This window comes from Hirundo rustica, chromosome 5 (assembly GCF_015227805.2).
Source record: "Hirundo rustica isolate bHirRus1 chromosome 5, bHirRus1.pri.v3, whole genome shotgun sequence".
Classification (NCBI taxonomy): domain Eukaryota; kingdom Metazoa; phylum Chordata; class Aves; order Passeriformes; family Hirundinidae; genus Hirundo; species Hirundo rustica.
Window position 1 is genome coordinate 13789278 of NC_053454.1, and position 17112 is coordinate 13806389.

Here is a 17112-nt window from a genome sequence, read left to right on the forward strand (position 1 = left end):
GACACTGATCTTCAGAGCTCTGTTTATCTACTGAGCTATCAGACAAGAGCCAGGCAAAAGGATCTGACACAAGACAGCTTTGTCAATCACTACAATCCATCAGAAGAGCTCTGCCCGTGGAACAGGCAAAGATGAACTGTCCTGGGGCAGGACAGGTACTACCAGCAGAAAGAATAAATGATAATAAAGTACAGTGCAGTGGCAAGGCTTACTTAGGAACCTCCTGAGCAACTTCACCACTGAGTTCAGGTGCAAGGAAAAAAATTAAACAGGTGCAGGGAAGGACTCCAAATCCCACCTAAAGTCTGAAAAACACCCATGGGAAAAAAAGCAGTTCAGCCTGTTTAGCCTTACACAACAAAGGCTGAGACAAAATATACAACTTTGGTCTAGGCATACTGCATAGGGAAAAGGGAAAAAAATGGTAAAAAAAAGTTAAGATTCTAACTGTGCATAAACATCAGTATTAGTAAGATACAGGAATATATCAATCGGTATGCTAGCAAGGTATGTATTAATATGGCAGCAGAGTTAAGGTAAAAAGTAAAAGGAATTAATGTTCAGGTTAACATATTTAAGATACTTTCTTCTTTCAGACTACCTTGCTTAGAGAAGTATTATGTGAGCACTTTTGTAGTGTACTAAGGCAGGCAGTTACACACTTTCCCTACTGTTTACCTATCTAAAATATAAGCACCTGTGAACACTTTAAAGACACTAACCATGTAAAGCTTATAGACATGACTCGAACCAGACATATTTGTAAACACAAGTTCCATGATAAAACAATTAAAGGAAAATAAAATAGAGCAACTCAGATTTTTGGCAAACATTTTATATTTTTTATATAAAAATCTCAGTAAGAAACCTAGCAGAATATCTGACCGAAACATCTGCCTTACAACAAGTTCAAAAAAAACCCCCCAAAACAAACAAAAAAAAAACTCACAAAAAAAGAGAAATAAAGAAAAAAAATGTAACATTCCAACCCCCCAAATATGTTTTAATTATAAACCAGAATATCAACAAAACACTTCAAATAATCTCAGATTGTTTGGCAATTCATCACATCATAACAAGAGACACATTTGATCATAAGAAAAGTTTAACTTTATATACAACTTCACTTGAACATTTGCTCTTACCAGAGTTAATATACATTAAAAAAAGATTCTGGCAATAATACCAGCTTCTGTTTTTAATACCTGTGTATAAAATGTAACACAAAATGCTGAAGCTCTATAGTTAGGAGAAGTGACTTTTCATTTCAATGGGTCCCTCTTTGTTGAAAAAGATAAATACTGAAAGAACAGGTGTTTAGTTGCAAAATAAAACTTTTCATTTTAGGGTGATATTGGTTGACTGTGAATAAATCTAACCTAGTACTATTTTTTCTTGAAGTTGGTAGTAAATATACAAGTGAAAATATAATCTAGTAAGATTACATTTTAAATGTCATACTTTGTCACAAATGTGAACAGAAAGGAGCCAAGTCCCTTTCACTATGCTAAACTACTTTAATGCATGCGAGAAAAATATTTTACCAACTGTCTGAGCATATTTTAGAGAACTTCAGATTTTAGACAGCCCTGGGGAAGCAGAGGGGAAGTTTCCTACTGACATCTGCATAGAATGTAAAATATATAATTAAAAAACCCTAAGGTATATACTAAAGTTTACAGACCAATGCTTTCCATATAATAAATAAAATGTTCATCATTGATTAGATTCATACACAGAGTAAAATACAACCTATTTTTACAAGTTTATGTACAAAGTGTATTAGTAGGCACATGGGTGCCTCATGGGTTGGAAGCATCTGCATTAGCATGTCACATTGGGAAACTCCAACTTTCCAAGTCAGTGATAAAATATATAACTACTTTGTTTTTCATTCAGATACAAAGTAAACTTATTTTTCATCTGAAATAAATGTACATAATATTCTGTATAAACAATAGTTTATAAAGCTGTTTAAAATGTAACTTAAAAGTACTGCATTGTTTAACTTAGAACTCTGAAACAAGCACGTGCATATCCCTTTGCTTTAAAAAAAATAGAAGCACAGATGTTTGTTTTCCTTTTGACTCTTCCAAGAACAGTACTGGCTGGTAGAGATTATCGTTTTGCTTTCTTTATTGGCGTCTCCTCTGTTTTCTGCTGGCCTTTTCTCCGTACCACCGTTGGGCTGTCCTCCCTTTTACGCTTGGCAGGCTGCACCTTTAACCTGAAAAGCATAATAATAATAATTATTTTCACAATGGCAGAGCCTGTAAAAAACGAGTGGCCAAACACAATTCTGTTCAGACGGCTGAACTAAATGGTCCATCATCTCTGATATATTATATAAAAGCTTACTATTAAAACACACTTGTTAATAGGATATGGGGTACTAATTCTGTATGTTGGAGAGTGCTCCATATGCAGAATTTGGGGCTAGAATTCTCCTTTCTCTGGAAAGATTTGTGGATTTATAACAGAACATAATGCACCTCATTACCCTGTCCATGCCTCACAGAGACAGAATAGCAGCAATGGTGTCTCAAGCTCTGCATACACAAGAGAGAGTAAAGGGCAGACATCACGTACCCTTACCCTGGGAATTCACACACACATCTATATGCTCACCATACCTCAGCTGCAACTGTAAATGGGCTAAGACTTTTGGACATTCTCCACCACACAAAATAATGGAGCTGAGGTGAACTGTGACAGCCATCAGTGCACAATGTGCATGTTCTCCAGGTTCAGCCTGAAGACACTGACACATTTCAGAAAGGAAGACAGCTACACGTGTTTGGCATACAACACATCTTACAGGTAAGCAACAAGATGCAGAGCAACCGTGCATCACATTTCTTACTTATTTCCTTGGGTTTCTGCACTGCAATCTTAGCTTTACAAATTAAAAAGTATACCAGGAAAGGAGGGAAAGGGAAATATATTCAAAACTTGGTAAAAGGGCTCTCAGAATTTATTCTCTTTTTATCAGCTGATCTTAGCTCTTTGAAGCATTAGAATCATGTGTTCATATTTAGTTTTACCATGAACTACTGATGCTTTTACCCCCCACCCAGGAAAATATCACAGCTGAAATTAAAATACAACAGAAACAGCATTTTCAGATTCTCCCAAGAGGTTTCAAAGGATATAAAGAAAAAATAAAATCTAGTCTTCCAAATGCCAAATAAAGGAAGAAAAAGAAAAAATGTAAACAGAAGAAAATCCTTTAAAAGCTTTTATATATCACATGAGGAAAGAACAAAACTAGTCTGCTGTTAAGATTTTGAAGCGGTATGTTACATATAAGGAAAGGATCACTGCAGTGGCTTCCAAAACAAATACTCAAAGTAGATTCAACTTTAATACTTACTGTGTCAATGGAGGAGATTTATTCATTTTTGTATCGCTTGGAGGTCTTTTTTTAGCTGCAAGTTTCTGTCGTTTTCTAGGAGAAACTGAATTTGGACTGCTGCCTTTAGAAGTTGCACGTGTAGTTGGCTTGCTGGGTTGTTTTCTGTAATACAAAAGAATGATGAATTTATATACAACAAAATACTTCTACCAAGTCAATTTCTTCTTGCATTCCAAGTGCAGATAATTAAGACTGCACAGTATTTGCAACAGGTAAATCAAAGTTGCCAAAAGAAACAGTGAAAAAATTGTATTTGCCTGTTTCAAATACAGCGATGCCAAGCTGTGTATTTTTGTATCAAATGTAGAATCAAAAGGCTGCTTTACTGACAATATTTGGTATTTAAAAAAAAACAACAAACCAAACCCAAACCAATCTATTCCAAATCTTGCAAAAATTTTTGTACATAAGTGCGTATGTTTAAAAGAGCATCTTGTAGTCTGAATTCACTCATATAAGCTTTGGTATCCACGAGTTCAGAAACATGAAAAACTGGTTATTGGCGATTAATTTCATAGTTTAGAAACAGGTGACTTAAGTCAGAGGAATTCAGCAATGCTGAATATGAATAAGCATTCTCTTCCACAGAATTATTCCCAAATGCTACTTATAAAATGCAGACTGTATGCAGCACCTTAAGGTAGAGATGCTTTGTTTCAATCAGAGCTAGAAAGGCAGCATTGGAAATCAGAGACACAGCCCCAAATATATAAAAAAGTAGATGCTTCCACAAGCAAGCAGAATAAACCCACAAATACCTAAACCTTTACTACAATTTTAGAGTTAACAATTATGTGAGACAAAGGAAGTCCCTCTGCCTTTACCAAAACAAAACTGTTGTTTACTAAGTGGTAGCGGTAAACCTTCACAGTTTTTATATAAACGAAGAATCATGTAATAACTTTCAGATTCAGTTCTGAAATTACCAGTTCAAGAGCACCATGGCAATTGTGCTTCAAGCACTATCCAAAGACTAACATAAAATATATACAACATATTCTACTTCCCTCCTTAAGAGGGAAACAGATATGGTCAATGGAAAGTAATCCCACCACCAACATAAAAAAACACTGTACTCCAATCCTTTTCTGAAAGACAGCAACACAAATCAAAACTTCCCAAAGCTGCTGTTCCATTGTTTCCACAATAAGATCAAGAGGATGAGCTCTGCCAGAATTCAGTGTGCCTGCAAAAGGGCAGATCAGTGCTAAGGCAGATGAAGAACAGCTTCCTGAAAACAGAACTCTTGCTACCCATGCTTGTCTTTCACAGCAAGATTGCTCTCCAAGCCTGCAGATCACCATACTAGAAATTAAATCCTCCAGTACCACAGTCATGTATTTAACTTGGACAGTACTTAAAGAAAGAGACAGGGATAATTACATTTTCACCTTGTTCCAACACCAAATGGGGAATTGTACAGTCAGCTCTGATGTCCCATTTTAACCATCAGAACCAAGTGTCCTTAGACTCAAATTCTGAGGCATCACTAGGATGAAGGATGCCAACAGGATCAATTCTTACCTTGTTACATATTCAAGTATGCCTTTCCAGACCCTAACAGTTTCCCTTAACCTCACCTTTTGTCTCTTCATTCCTAGAAGAGTGGTACTAGAATTAGAATCAAAATTATTTGGGAAGTTCTTATCAATTCAAAACAAACAAAAAGAAAAAGGCAAAAAGAGGAAGTAACAACCTCTTCCCTGCAACAAACACCACAACAACCAAGAACAATATAGAAAAAAACTTGTTATTGGAGTCTCCACACAGTTACCTTTGAGCCTCTAATCTTGTGGCTGATCTAGTTGTGGCCCCAGAATGTGCATCATCATCTTCCTCACCATCCTCTTCCTCACCTTCTTCTTGCTCTTTTAGTTCATCTTCAGAAGATGTTAATTTCCGACGCTTCTTCTCTGGCTCTAGTGTTTCTGTCCATTTAAAATTTTACACATAAGCTATAATTTTCCAAAAGGCCTCCAAAAGGACACCAACACTTTATTTAGAAAAGGCACTCTAGTCACAAGTCCCACTTTCAGTACGTAATTTTCCATTTCCTTCATATTTCAACATTTTTAATTCATACTTGTTTGACTTAATCTTGCTAACACATTCACCACAGTTTACTTACACAGCTCATAGCTAAAATTCATAGAAAATTCATGAGGCTTTATAGAAGCATCTGGGATGTAGCAATTCTGACATGAGATTAGAGCAATTTACACATATTTACATAATATTTACACTAGCTGTAACTCAATGATTTTTCCTCAAGAAAGGAAAATGGAATAAAGCTTATCTTGTTGCTATTAGTAAACAGAAAGGCACAGCAGTATTTTCTTATTCTGTTAGGAGTAGCAGAGTTTCTCATGCTTTTACCCGTTTCCTCTGATTGAAGCAGAGAACGCTTGGGCTTTCTTCCCCTTTTACGTACAACCATTTCTGCTTTCTCAGCTTCATCTTCCTGAAAAAACAAAATGGAACTATGCAAGTCAAGAACTATTTACTTTACACAGTAGACAGATATTTTTCATTACATACAGCTTGTAAATTTACAAATCACACTTACATTTGCTGTTTCTTTCTTTTTAGATATGTCTGTACCTAAAAAGAAAGGAAAGAACAAAACTTGATCCCGAACTTCAAATCTTTCACAAACCAATTTAAAAGAGAGTTCGTTCATACTCTCTCAACTTTGTATAAACATCACAGTAGATCAAAGAACATTTAAAGTCTCTTTCTAATTCAGAAGATAACTTTGTTGTATTTTGTTATATTCAGAGACTGAGACAAAGATTTTTTTTAAGTACTAAGGGTTTATATGAATGACAGTATTTATTGCTTTGTTGCATATGCTGTTTTAATGGAAAAGCAGAAGTTACTTACCCCCTTTAACTACCGTCAACCAATTACAGAATCACAGAAAAAATCTGGCTTAGAAGGGGCCTCTAGAGGTCACCTAATCCAATCTCCTGTTCAAAGCATGGCTAAACTTACTAATCTAATCATAGCGCACAAGATCTTGTTCAGTGCAATTTTGAAAGTCTCCAAGAACACAGACCCTCCAGGTTCCAGTGCTTAACTGTGCTCATGCTAAAGCACCAATGACTAGAGATGAAGCTCAAAAAGACACAACTTAAAACCTTTCTAAAATACAAATTACACTACTTCCTCTGCTGAAATACGTCTTACTTCCAGCTCAGTAATTTTTACAGGCTAGCCTATCCATGTTAAAGCCGATTTTTAACTCTACAATCCCATGTCTCAACTTGGCTTCTCTCAACGGTTACCACTTCTACCCTAACTCTGTGATGCCTTACAAAGCTTTTGAACTCTGTCAAACAGAATTATCTCTAACACCGCAAGGATAAAAATCCTCAGCAATAGAAAAGAGAAGCAACCTAAATAAAAGATATTGTATCTTTTTTCCTCTGCCATGAAATTGCAGTCTCATTTCCAAAAGCTAAATAGAAGAGGACACAAAATCTAAAACTGTCACCAATTAGACTGAGAGAACAAACAAAAGAATGTCAATGCTAAGGATCTAAAATAGATCTCAGAGAGCAGAAACATATTCTAAAACTCACATGCAAGCTTCTTGGTACTCCTTTGTAAGGTTATGGGGAAAAACTTTTATACAAAAGCAAATGAAGTAAAACACATTATATTTAAGTATTCAAAAAATAAGTGAAACAAAACATAGGACTGTCCAGTGTATTAAGCTCTTCAACAACATAAGCACATGCATAATACATACCAGCACGTATTAGTTCTATTGTGTTCAAAAGAGATACATCCTAATTCTGGTACATTTTGGCAAATTTGTAGCAAATGAGTTTTTGACTGAAGAATAAACCCATCTAGATCCATGACATACCTTTAACAGACAACCCTCTTTAAATTATGAAAATGTTGGACTTTTGCCTAAAGGCAAGTATAAAAATAGTATCTAAAAATCATAATAATTTTAGAGCAGCAACTGTTGATTAGTGCTAAGTAGTTAGTTTAAAGTTCAGTGTCAGTGTTATGGGAGGATGATACCCTCAGAAAATACATGTCTCTTAACTGCATGTGCTGTAGTGACAAAAAATAAAACTCTGCATGTGGGTCTGTCCCTATTGCAAATCCTCATGCAGAACACCCAGAAACCCAGAGTAAATGAACTACACAGAGGGATTTAACTTGGTTTCCTTTTCCTTGCCAGGGGTTCTCAACCCCTTCATGCTCATGAATGCCAATACAGGATGAAAAATTTAACAGTACATTCCAGTTTACACATTCCTCTTAACATTGCTGTGGTATTAACAGCCTTTTACCCGGAACGCAGAAATATTACAAAACACACTCAAACTTTAAGTACACAGTCAGGTGTATGTCCTTCTGAATAAAAAGCAAAGCAGAATGCACTTTTATTTCATTCTCACATTCTTGTCTGTTCTCTTTGCAGTTAACAGAAGTCAAGTACTACACAACTAGCTAACCCTCCAGACACAATTCTGAAGCATATGGATTAAAGGTGGCATTTTAACAAATGTGGAGAAAATAAGAAACAGTCCACATATGCAGTGCAGCCAGATTAGTGTATCTCTAGAAACTTTAGGAAACTCCAGAAGATTTGTTTTGAAGATTTGGGTTTTCAGATTTTTTGTGTGTTTGTTTACAAACCATTTTTTAACTTACTTTTCAGTTCACCTGCTTTCTAAAATGGGGTTTTAAAGTTGTTTTTTTTTTTTTCTTTACAAATGACCATAATTAAAAAGACACATTTAAACAACCAGTGCAGTTCAAACCTTATACACAAGAAAAATTGGGAAAGAGAAACAGAAAGGTATTTCACTTAATTCTATTTTAGTTTGAAGCACTTAAAGTACATTTTTGAGTCAAGCTAAGCAACCATGTTCCAAAGATCTTATAGCACTTGTGAAAAGGGGAAGAAATATCCCCTGAAGATACCCTTAGATCTTTAGACACATATCCATGGATAAAACAATTGACTGAAGAAAATTTGTAATGTAATGTAGTAAGTGTGATTGATACTCCCTGTACACACAGAAATGGAAAACAGACACTGAGAGCCAGTCTGATGGGGTACCTACCCTCCTCCAAAGCTCTGCCATGTACTTGGCCCACTCAGTCATTTGGTATATTCTGCAATGCATTATTCAGCACTGAGCAATGCTGCTGCATCTTTGAACTAAGCTCTTATCAAGCTGCTCTTTTTTTTAAAAGAAAAACTTGGTAGCAATTAGGGACAGCTCTTCACAGACAAAAAAAGGACCCATGTGATTTTTGTGAAAACCCTCTTCTATTGCTTCCATCATTTGTTTTATAAGTTGAGGCAGGTATCATTTGCTTACCTGTTTGAGGTGTTTTCCCTCTACTTGCACAGGTAGGAGATTGCAGCTGAAATTAAAAAAAGTGGGTTTTTTAATTTAAAGAAAATCAGAAAAATCAGCATTGTGTTTGTTACATTATCAGAGAAACTTGCTCACATTCATTGTAGAATTAATCTGTCTATCTAGAAAATGTGAACACTAAAGAGCACGTAAAGTTTGTACTGAGTTTAAGAGAGATGTGTTTTTCTATTATGGTAAATAAAAGACCAAAGTCAAATCAACCCCTAAACAAACCACAGAACTTCCAGTAAGCTGACACCAAAGTCATTGCAATAAAAGCAGTTTCAGTCAAAACCACTTCTGAGTATTTAATTATCAACAAAAAAGTTTCATACAGTCACTTCATGTAATCCCACATCCAGATTTACAGAACTACAAGTTACCAGAAATTGTTTATTTACTCACAATGCAGAAAAAGCGATATATAATTACACAATGTCCTACGATGACGGTCCAAAAACTTCAGTGCTTTCACCACTGAATGACTAGACCAGGATGCCTGTGGTTCCTCTAAAGTAGCAACGTGTTCCCAGAGCAGCCCTGGGGAAACTGTCTTTGCAAAGGCATCTCACCTTAGAGAGCCCCTGTCCCAGATGGAGGGCAGGTATCGCTCCTCCCTGAGCCAGCCTGCAGCTGACACCAATCACTCACTCATCACTAGGAAGTACAAGACCTTTAAACACCTGAACCAGACTAAGATGATTCTGTTCCAGTACTGAGGATACATCTATTTTTGAATGTGATTTTAAAATTAATTTTAATCCTGAACTGGACAAAAAAAACGCCCCAAAAAACAACCAAACAAGAACCAACCCACAACACCAAAACAGAAAAACCAAATACCAAAATCCCCATCAGTTCAAATTATGTTTCATTAAATTAATATTGAAAAAATCAATTAGGAAAGACTAGGAATTCTGGAACAGAATTCCAGACAACCTGTAAGAAGGGACAGGACTCAAAGGGCTGCCTGAAATATGAGGGCAGAACAAACAGAGACAATAATTCCTTTTATCCATAAACTAAGTAAATTCCCAGTTTTTTTAACAACCATACCAGCTGGTGCCTCACCAGGCAAGCAGGAAGAAAACCTGTGTTTCAACACAACTTCATTTTTAAAATCCCCCCTTTTCTATGGATTCTGAAATAGAGCAGTCCTCTAGAGAGAAGACTTTAACCAGAATACATCCAACTGGCTGTACTCCACAAACATGCCTGACCCATGACTGTCCAGTGCTGTAATCCAACTGGAACTGCAATCCAACTGGGCTGCAGAAACAATACCAACAGACCACTTTCTTAGCTGCGAATAATCTCCACAGGGGTTACAAAATAAAACTACCACTGAGCTTTAAAAGACAAGACGTGTTTCATGAGCTCCTAGGTTATTCACCAGTATGTCTCTATCTCTTGCATGAACTGTAATGTTGCAATATATATATATAAAACACAACTGCTTTACATAATATTTTATTTTACAGCTATGGATTCCATGTGCTATTATTATTATACATTCAGTAGAGGAGAAAAAAAAATAGTTTTTGAAATAAAGTCACCCTCGCTCTTCAGGCCAAAATTACTCTCAGCACAAACTAAAAGACACATATGCACACCACCAAAAATTCACCCTGCACTCAGGTATTTATTGCTAGTGTAACGCTTAGATTTGTATTAAGTGAACTAAGTGTGAAGCTGATAGGTAATTTGCTACATTCTGACTTGACACTGTATTTTACTTTAAAAGTTCAGCTATATTAAGAGATACTATTAATAATTTTTGTTTGCTTAGACTGAGCTCAGTTATCAAGTTTTCCATAAGATGTTTATGAAATGCTGTTAACTGTTAAACAGATAAATGGCTCTTGAAATATTGTGTTTAAACGCACCCAAACAAAATAAAGGCACTTACATTCCCAGTGCTCATATCAGCTTTTGACTCCCCACCTGAGGGAAGAAATATGAGTTCAGAACTTGAATGTCACTATTATCCTTGTTTTCCCACACAGATATTATGAACTACTTACCACCAGGTTGTACTGCTTCAAGAGGGTATTTACGAGGCCGTCCCCTTTTGCGTTTCACTACTACAGGCTGATTTTCCTATTAAAAATAAAGGACAAAAATATTTTACTTACTATAACTGACATTTGGCATTTGAGCAACACAAAGACTGCTAACTGAATTCATAATGTGACAGTGGCAGAAGTAGTACTTTTCAGTTAAAAAATAGATGAGGCAAGTTTAATAGCAAGAGACACTGCCTGTTATGAAATCAACTAATACAGCTGAAAAGAAACAAGACAACTCCCAATTATACCAAATTCTCAGTGGTTTGACTCAGACACAAAGTGTGTCTGAGAATGCAGTGTCTTCTGCTCCCTTAGCCCCAAGATCTTTATCACTAAGTCTCACAAATGCTGCTGGCTTACCCTGTACAAGAACTCCAGACTTTACATCCCATGAGCCCCTTTCCCTGGTGCCATCTAGCACAGGCTACATCCTGTACATTGAGCACAGGCTTCAAACAATTAATATCCTAATTATCTCAATACACAGATTGCTGATATTCCTTATATAAATGGGATCTTCAGCAAAAAAAGACCCCTTCCTTTGAAGTTTTAAGCCTTGAATTAGAACTTTTAAGTAACAAATACAGTCAGATGCTCAGATTGGAAAATCCCCAATAACAGACTTTCTCTTATATACAAGGAAACATTAAATGCTTCATTCAGCATTTACTGAAGTTTAGCAGAATCTCCCCCATATTGGTTCTTAAAGACTCAAGTGTCAAGTGAACAGATATAAAAATGTAGTCTTAAATTTTCTTCTACTTTCAAATTTGAGGCAAAAAACCCCAAATGATGAAACCCAAGACCTTTCTGAGAACAGTGTTTCTTTCTGGAGGCCAGCATCAATTTTAATCTTGAGGGTTCAGACATTTATTTACAACCCATACTGTAGAATATCTCAAGTACGTGCCCAGGAGATAATACAAAGAACTATTAAAATTTTATTAAACAATAAGATTATTGAAAGACAGTATTTTTGAAAGGCAAGTTGTATTTGTTAATGACTAAACTGTCCATATCAATTACAAAGTTTTCAGAAAACATGATTTCTATACAATACAACTCTATACAATTGCTTTCCAAACATTTTCTAAGCACTATTAAGCCAAGGAAGAGAGGTAGTCGTACTTTGGTAGGGAGACAGTGATGTCTTTTGGTCTGGAGTTTATACTTTGTGACAGAGCTTCTAAGTCCTTGATACTTTATAGTACCAAACAAATCTTCACAACTATTACCTAGTAGGTGAAGGCAATTTTAATATTGATGTCAACAAAATACGAAGTAGTTATGTACTACAAAGACAGAGTCCTGTGAACCTGCACTATATCTCAGTGAGTTACCATGAATAAGACCACTCACCTCTGGAGAATTTTCATTTGATTCTAGACTTTGCTTTTTCTTTTCAGACATTTCCTGTTCAATGTTAAATTCATCTTCACGCATACAAAATGAAAGAAAAAAAAATTGTATACCTTTGTATTATTAGGCAAAAGAAATATTAAAAGCCACAACCTCCACACTGAAAGTGTTATTTAATTCTTTAGCCCAAAATTCCCTAAAAACACCCATCAGAAATCAACACTGTTTGCCTTGTAGTAACAGTGCACTGGTCTGCCAAAGGCTTCCCCCTAACACCAGATGAGTTAGGAAGGTCTTCTGTTTTTAAGGTAAAAGCAAAAGCTCACAATTGTGACATACTATAAAATGGTAGGACAAATACAAGCCCCTATTCGATTTTCTCACATGTTCCATGAAACAGGAAGCTGAGGATATAAGCAGAACAGATATTGCAGAACATATATATATATATATATATGTGTGTGTATATATATGTAAAACATACATTGCAGAACAGATTCAGACTTGTCAACCTGGTCACATGAGAAACAAAACTATTAATAGGTTAAACTAACATCAGGAAACATTCTCAGATTGTTCCCACAAAGACAGACTGAAGTAACATAAAAGCCACACCAATAATGTGGACACACCATCTTTTATTATTTATTTTAATGCAATTAAGTGAATTACAGCAGTGCAACTTGTGCTCTTTTCTGGTGGGTACTTTACAGAAACAAAACTTATTTGATAGTTATGTCATGGATTTCTATACAGGACAGCTCTTGCTGTCAGAGTCAGGAGATGTTCTTATCACATAATGCTGACTGTTCTAGTTTCCCCACCTACCTGTTTATTTCCCATTAGCTCTCCTACCCAAGATACATTCTGAAGCAATAATGGAGTGAATGGGTGGTAACAGTAGAAACATCAAAACTTTTCTCACCCATAAAGAAACTAAGATTAATGCATTATTTGATAGCAGTAATAGAGCAGAAATCAACTAGAGAATACATGCATGTATATTTGCTTGGGATCAAGTTCCCAATTTTTCTCAAAAATCATTCAAATGGAAAGAAATGAACTTTCAGCAGGGGTTCAGAAAATCTGCCATAATGGGCAGTTTAATTACCTTTTTCTTCCACAGTAGTTCTAAGACATGTTTGTGTTACATCAATTTCTTTGGACACTTCTGCTGCATCACCTGAAATAACTTCCTACATTATTTTGAAACAAGAGAGGAAAGATATTTTACTAAACATAAAAAAATCATTGCCAGTTACACTAAAAAACCACCCCACTCTCATACATAAGTAGTTATTTTACTCATCAAGATTTTGTACCGTCTCGAAAACTTTGATGCTGAGAAGCTTCATCACAAATCAGTGGGTGAGATAGTCCCAAATACAATACATGGACTCCTAAAATAATACCTATTTTGTCCTAATTCCTGTTTTGATTTTGCAGGAATTGGTACAAAGTCAGAACTCAGTAAAGAGCAATACACCCTCTTGAAGATCTCAGATCAGTATGTCCATGTAGACACTGAACTGACCCGAGAGCTGGCATCCAACAATGCTCCATGATATCCCCAGCTCCTAACTATTGTGCAACTCAGCCCTCTTCGTCTTCCACACCTCAGAGAGATTCAACACAGATCCCTGCCTTTTTTATTTTTTTTTAACTGTCTCCCCCACCGAAAAGTATCATCTGCTAGTCAGTTCTTTTGTATTCAAGACAATGCAAAAGTAGCTTAATTATGGAAACACCTCCCAAAATAAACTGCTGAAGAAATAACAACTAAGATTTTCATCTTTACAATTGCAGAACATAAGAGTTCTTGAAAATACCTTGATATTACCAGGTTTCATTTTGGAACACTGACTTTGTTCATCATCTTTTGGCACATCCTGAGCAATTAGCTGGTTGCCTGCAAAAGCACGTGAAAATCGAAGTGTTAAAAAAGTGTCTTCTGCTTTCGTCATATTTTTGTGTCACTTTTATACCACCTCACTATTACTGAGATACAAAAGTCTGAAAAGCAACCTCCTACTAACAAAAATACAAAGTTATTCTAACAATCCCTGAAACAACACAATAACAAAAGAGAATTACATGTTTCTTGTACGTTTTGTTTGCCTGTTTGTTTTTAAAGATAAGCTCAAAATTGAAATTTGGTAGGTAACACATCAAGAAACACAACAGCAACCTCAACTTCAACTCACTCACAGACGGGGAAAGCAGTTAATGCTATGTGGGAATACATGACTTTTAAGCACTCACTTCATCAAATCAAAATTCTTAGAAGAGGAACAAAAGCTCTTATAAAACATGTTATTAATGACACTATTTTTCTGACTTGTTCTGATGCTGAAAAGACAAAAGAAGTTGAATCCAGAGCTTGAAGAGATATTACACTGCCAGTCTTGTAACCACTGTATCAACAAAATGCCCAACTTATTTTGATGTTAACTGCATCTAAATTTAATTTAGAAATGTTTATGCCATTCAATGGACTGAATTCCTTCTCACTTTTTGCTTCCAGATGAATAAAAGGCTACACTAAAATTTATTTCTTTCTAACCTAAGAAAAGAAAGCATCCATCCCCCCCAAGTCTACTCAATGTTTATATTTTCCTGATGATCAGCTTATCTTTTATTTTAAAAGGATAAAATTAGTAATTATTTTACAGACCAAACAAAAAATGCTTCTTCACTTATGATTCAAAAAACGACTATAAAGCTCTTCTGTGCAGAAATTAAATCTGTTCTAATATTTTTATCAAATATATTAACTGTAATATTAGAAGTTGTTTTGGGAATATAAATTGCTTTGAAGTTTTGAATTTCCCTATTCCATTCTTTTCTCAAAAATACCATTTTATGGCCTAACCACAGCAGAAACTGGTTTTGCCACAGAAAAGCTTTGCACAAATTCATGTACTTCTGTCTCACTTACATTTTTCTTTATCCATTGTTTCTGAAGATTTACATTGTATTCCTCTAGATCTATGTTCTTCAGTTATCTGGGTAGCCAGGTTTTCCATCTACACACAAAACATGAAGAAAGGTAACTTGTTTTTCCATGAAGCTTATAAACACAGAAGGGAGGAACTTTTCCCTACCAAGTACAACACACATTAAAATGGAAAGCGGCTGTTACAAAAGGAATTTATTCCTAGAATTCAAGTAACATTCCTTCTACAGAACAGCATGATCAAAAAACTTCAAACTTGCAGTATTTTCAGAATTTTCAACTGATACTTGTATTGAAAAAAGTCTCAGAATTAAGCCACCTACTACATGTTTTAAAAGTAGTTCATCACAACTTCCAAGAATAATCCCTATTTTTTTTTCCTGTACTCTCATGGAGATTAGGCAAGCTTCTTTCTTCTGCTAGTTAACAGTCTTGAAACAGTCATAGACTATGGAACAACAATACAAGATTCTATTCATTTACTGGAAGATTTGAAAGAATAATTAGACATCAGCATACACAGCTGCAGAATCTCAATAAACATGGGCTCTACATATACAAAAATAGTATTTTCCTTTAGAGAATATTTAATGTAAATAGAAGTAAATTCAAGTATGAGAACAGCAGCACAGATTTAGAGCTCAAGTTTAAAAAACAAGTACTTACATGAGAGGTTTCTAAAGGAATATTCCTCTGCAGCATATCTATTAAAAATAATTTTAACACAATCAGAAAAGCTAAGCAAGTGCAAAGTATAATAATATCCTCTACATCACCTCCCTGAAAGGATTTCAGAGAACCTGAAACTATGTAAAACTTATTTTCAATGCTGGAAGTAAGAGATATCCAATCTTCTCTTTAACAATATACCCACAAAACAAGAATATAAATTTCTGAGCATAAGATAACTGAAAATCACTTTATGATTAAAATATAGGCAATGAAGGGGCTGTCATCTTCAAAATTTATGGTGACTTTGTCTTTTCAAATATAGTTCTACCATTTCAATCAGAATTTCATCCATCACAATCTTAGACACTGGATCATGGGATGAAGTAAAAAGTGCTTAAGATATATTAATGCTTCCAGAGAACTAAAGTTTGCATAATTCTCTAATCGAGACCTGTAGCTGATAGAATCATGTAAGGAAATTATTCAGTTGCTAAATTCTACTACACTCTAACTCTGAGGAAGTAGAACATCAGTCTTCCATATCACAAAAATAGGAAAATTAATTATCAGAGTTGATGAGTGGTCTGGAGTCTTCAAAGTATTCCATAACTTTCAATACACAAAGAGAATTATAAAGAAGCTGCTCTATCAAGTGTTCTTAAAATCTGACTCATAAAAGCACCAAATTAATACCTTGATTTAAAAAAGCTGCTAAAACATTTCAAGCAACTTTCCCTTTAGCTACAACAGAAAACATAAACCTAAAATCAAATAAACCCACTTTTTTTACACAGAGTTTTATGTATTTTGTAGCTCATTTCTTAAATCTCCATGATTTAGCCATGATTATTCTACAGCTATACTGCTGAGTTGCACATCTTTCAATTTTTAAAGCAGTGTCAAATGAAGAGCTAGTTCCTACCCACTCAAACAGCAATGATTTGTTTACATTCCAATGAATCTTGGACTACTAAACTACTGTGTCTGCTGTTCATACTCATGACAGGACACACATTTGTCTTTTAAACAACTTCCTTTTACGTATGTTGAGCTGTATGTATATATGCATGCATATATACATATAAGAGAGATTATTGTGGGGGAGAAAAAAACCTCTCTACCAAGATCCACAAAGCATTAGTCTTCAGCATGTCATATCCAACACGATTTACACAACAAATGGACTTTTGTTAAACATTTTACAAGAAACAAGATTATCTCAGCTAGTTCAATCTGCACATTTAAAAT

At 35.2% G+C, this 17112-nt stretch overlaps 1 protein-coding gene across 4 annotated transcripts in view; it reads right to left on the reverse strand.

Moving 5' to 3' along the window:
• Positions 1–828: 828 nt before the first annotated feature.
• BOD1L1 (biorientation of chromosomes in cell division 1 like 1) overlaps positions 829–17112 on the reverse strand; it is a 36275-nt gene continuing 19991 nt past the window's right edge. For 2 of the 4 annotated variants that reach the window (XM_040063818.2, XM_040063817.2), the window contains exons 13-25: positions 15859–15896; positions 15175–15262; positions 14066–14145; positions 13348–13432; positions 12237–12310; positions 10833–10908; positions 10718–10752; positions 8770–8815; positions 5982–6016; positions 5792–5876; positions 5190–5343; positions 3374–3517; positions 829–2227 (exon numbers count right to left, since the gene is read on the reverse strand). In XM_040063818.2, coding sequence (XP_039919752.1) covers positions 2119–2227; positions 3374–3517; positions 5190–5343; positions 5792–5876; positions 5982–6016; positions 8770–8815; positions 10718–10752; positions 10833–10908; positions 12237–12310; positions 13348–13432; positions 14066–14145; positions 15175–15262; positions 15859–15896 — 1049 coding nt within the window. In that variant the 3' untranslated portion in view covers positions 829–2118. Of the gene's footprint in view, positions 2228–3373; positions 3518–5189; positions 5344–5791; positions 5877–5981; positions 6017–8769; positions 8816–10717; positions 10753–10832; positions 10909–12236; positions 12311–13347; positions 13433–14065; positions 14146–15174; positions 15263–15858; positions 15897–17112 lie in introns of those variants that run through there. The other 2 variants (XR_009207814.1, XM_058420526.1) reach the window with 2 other exon arrangements.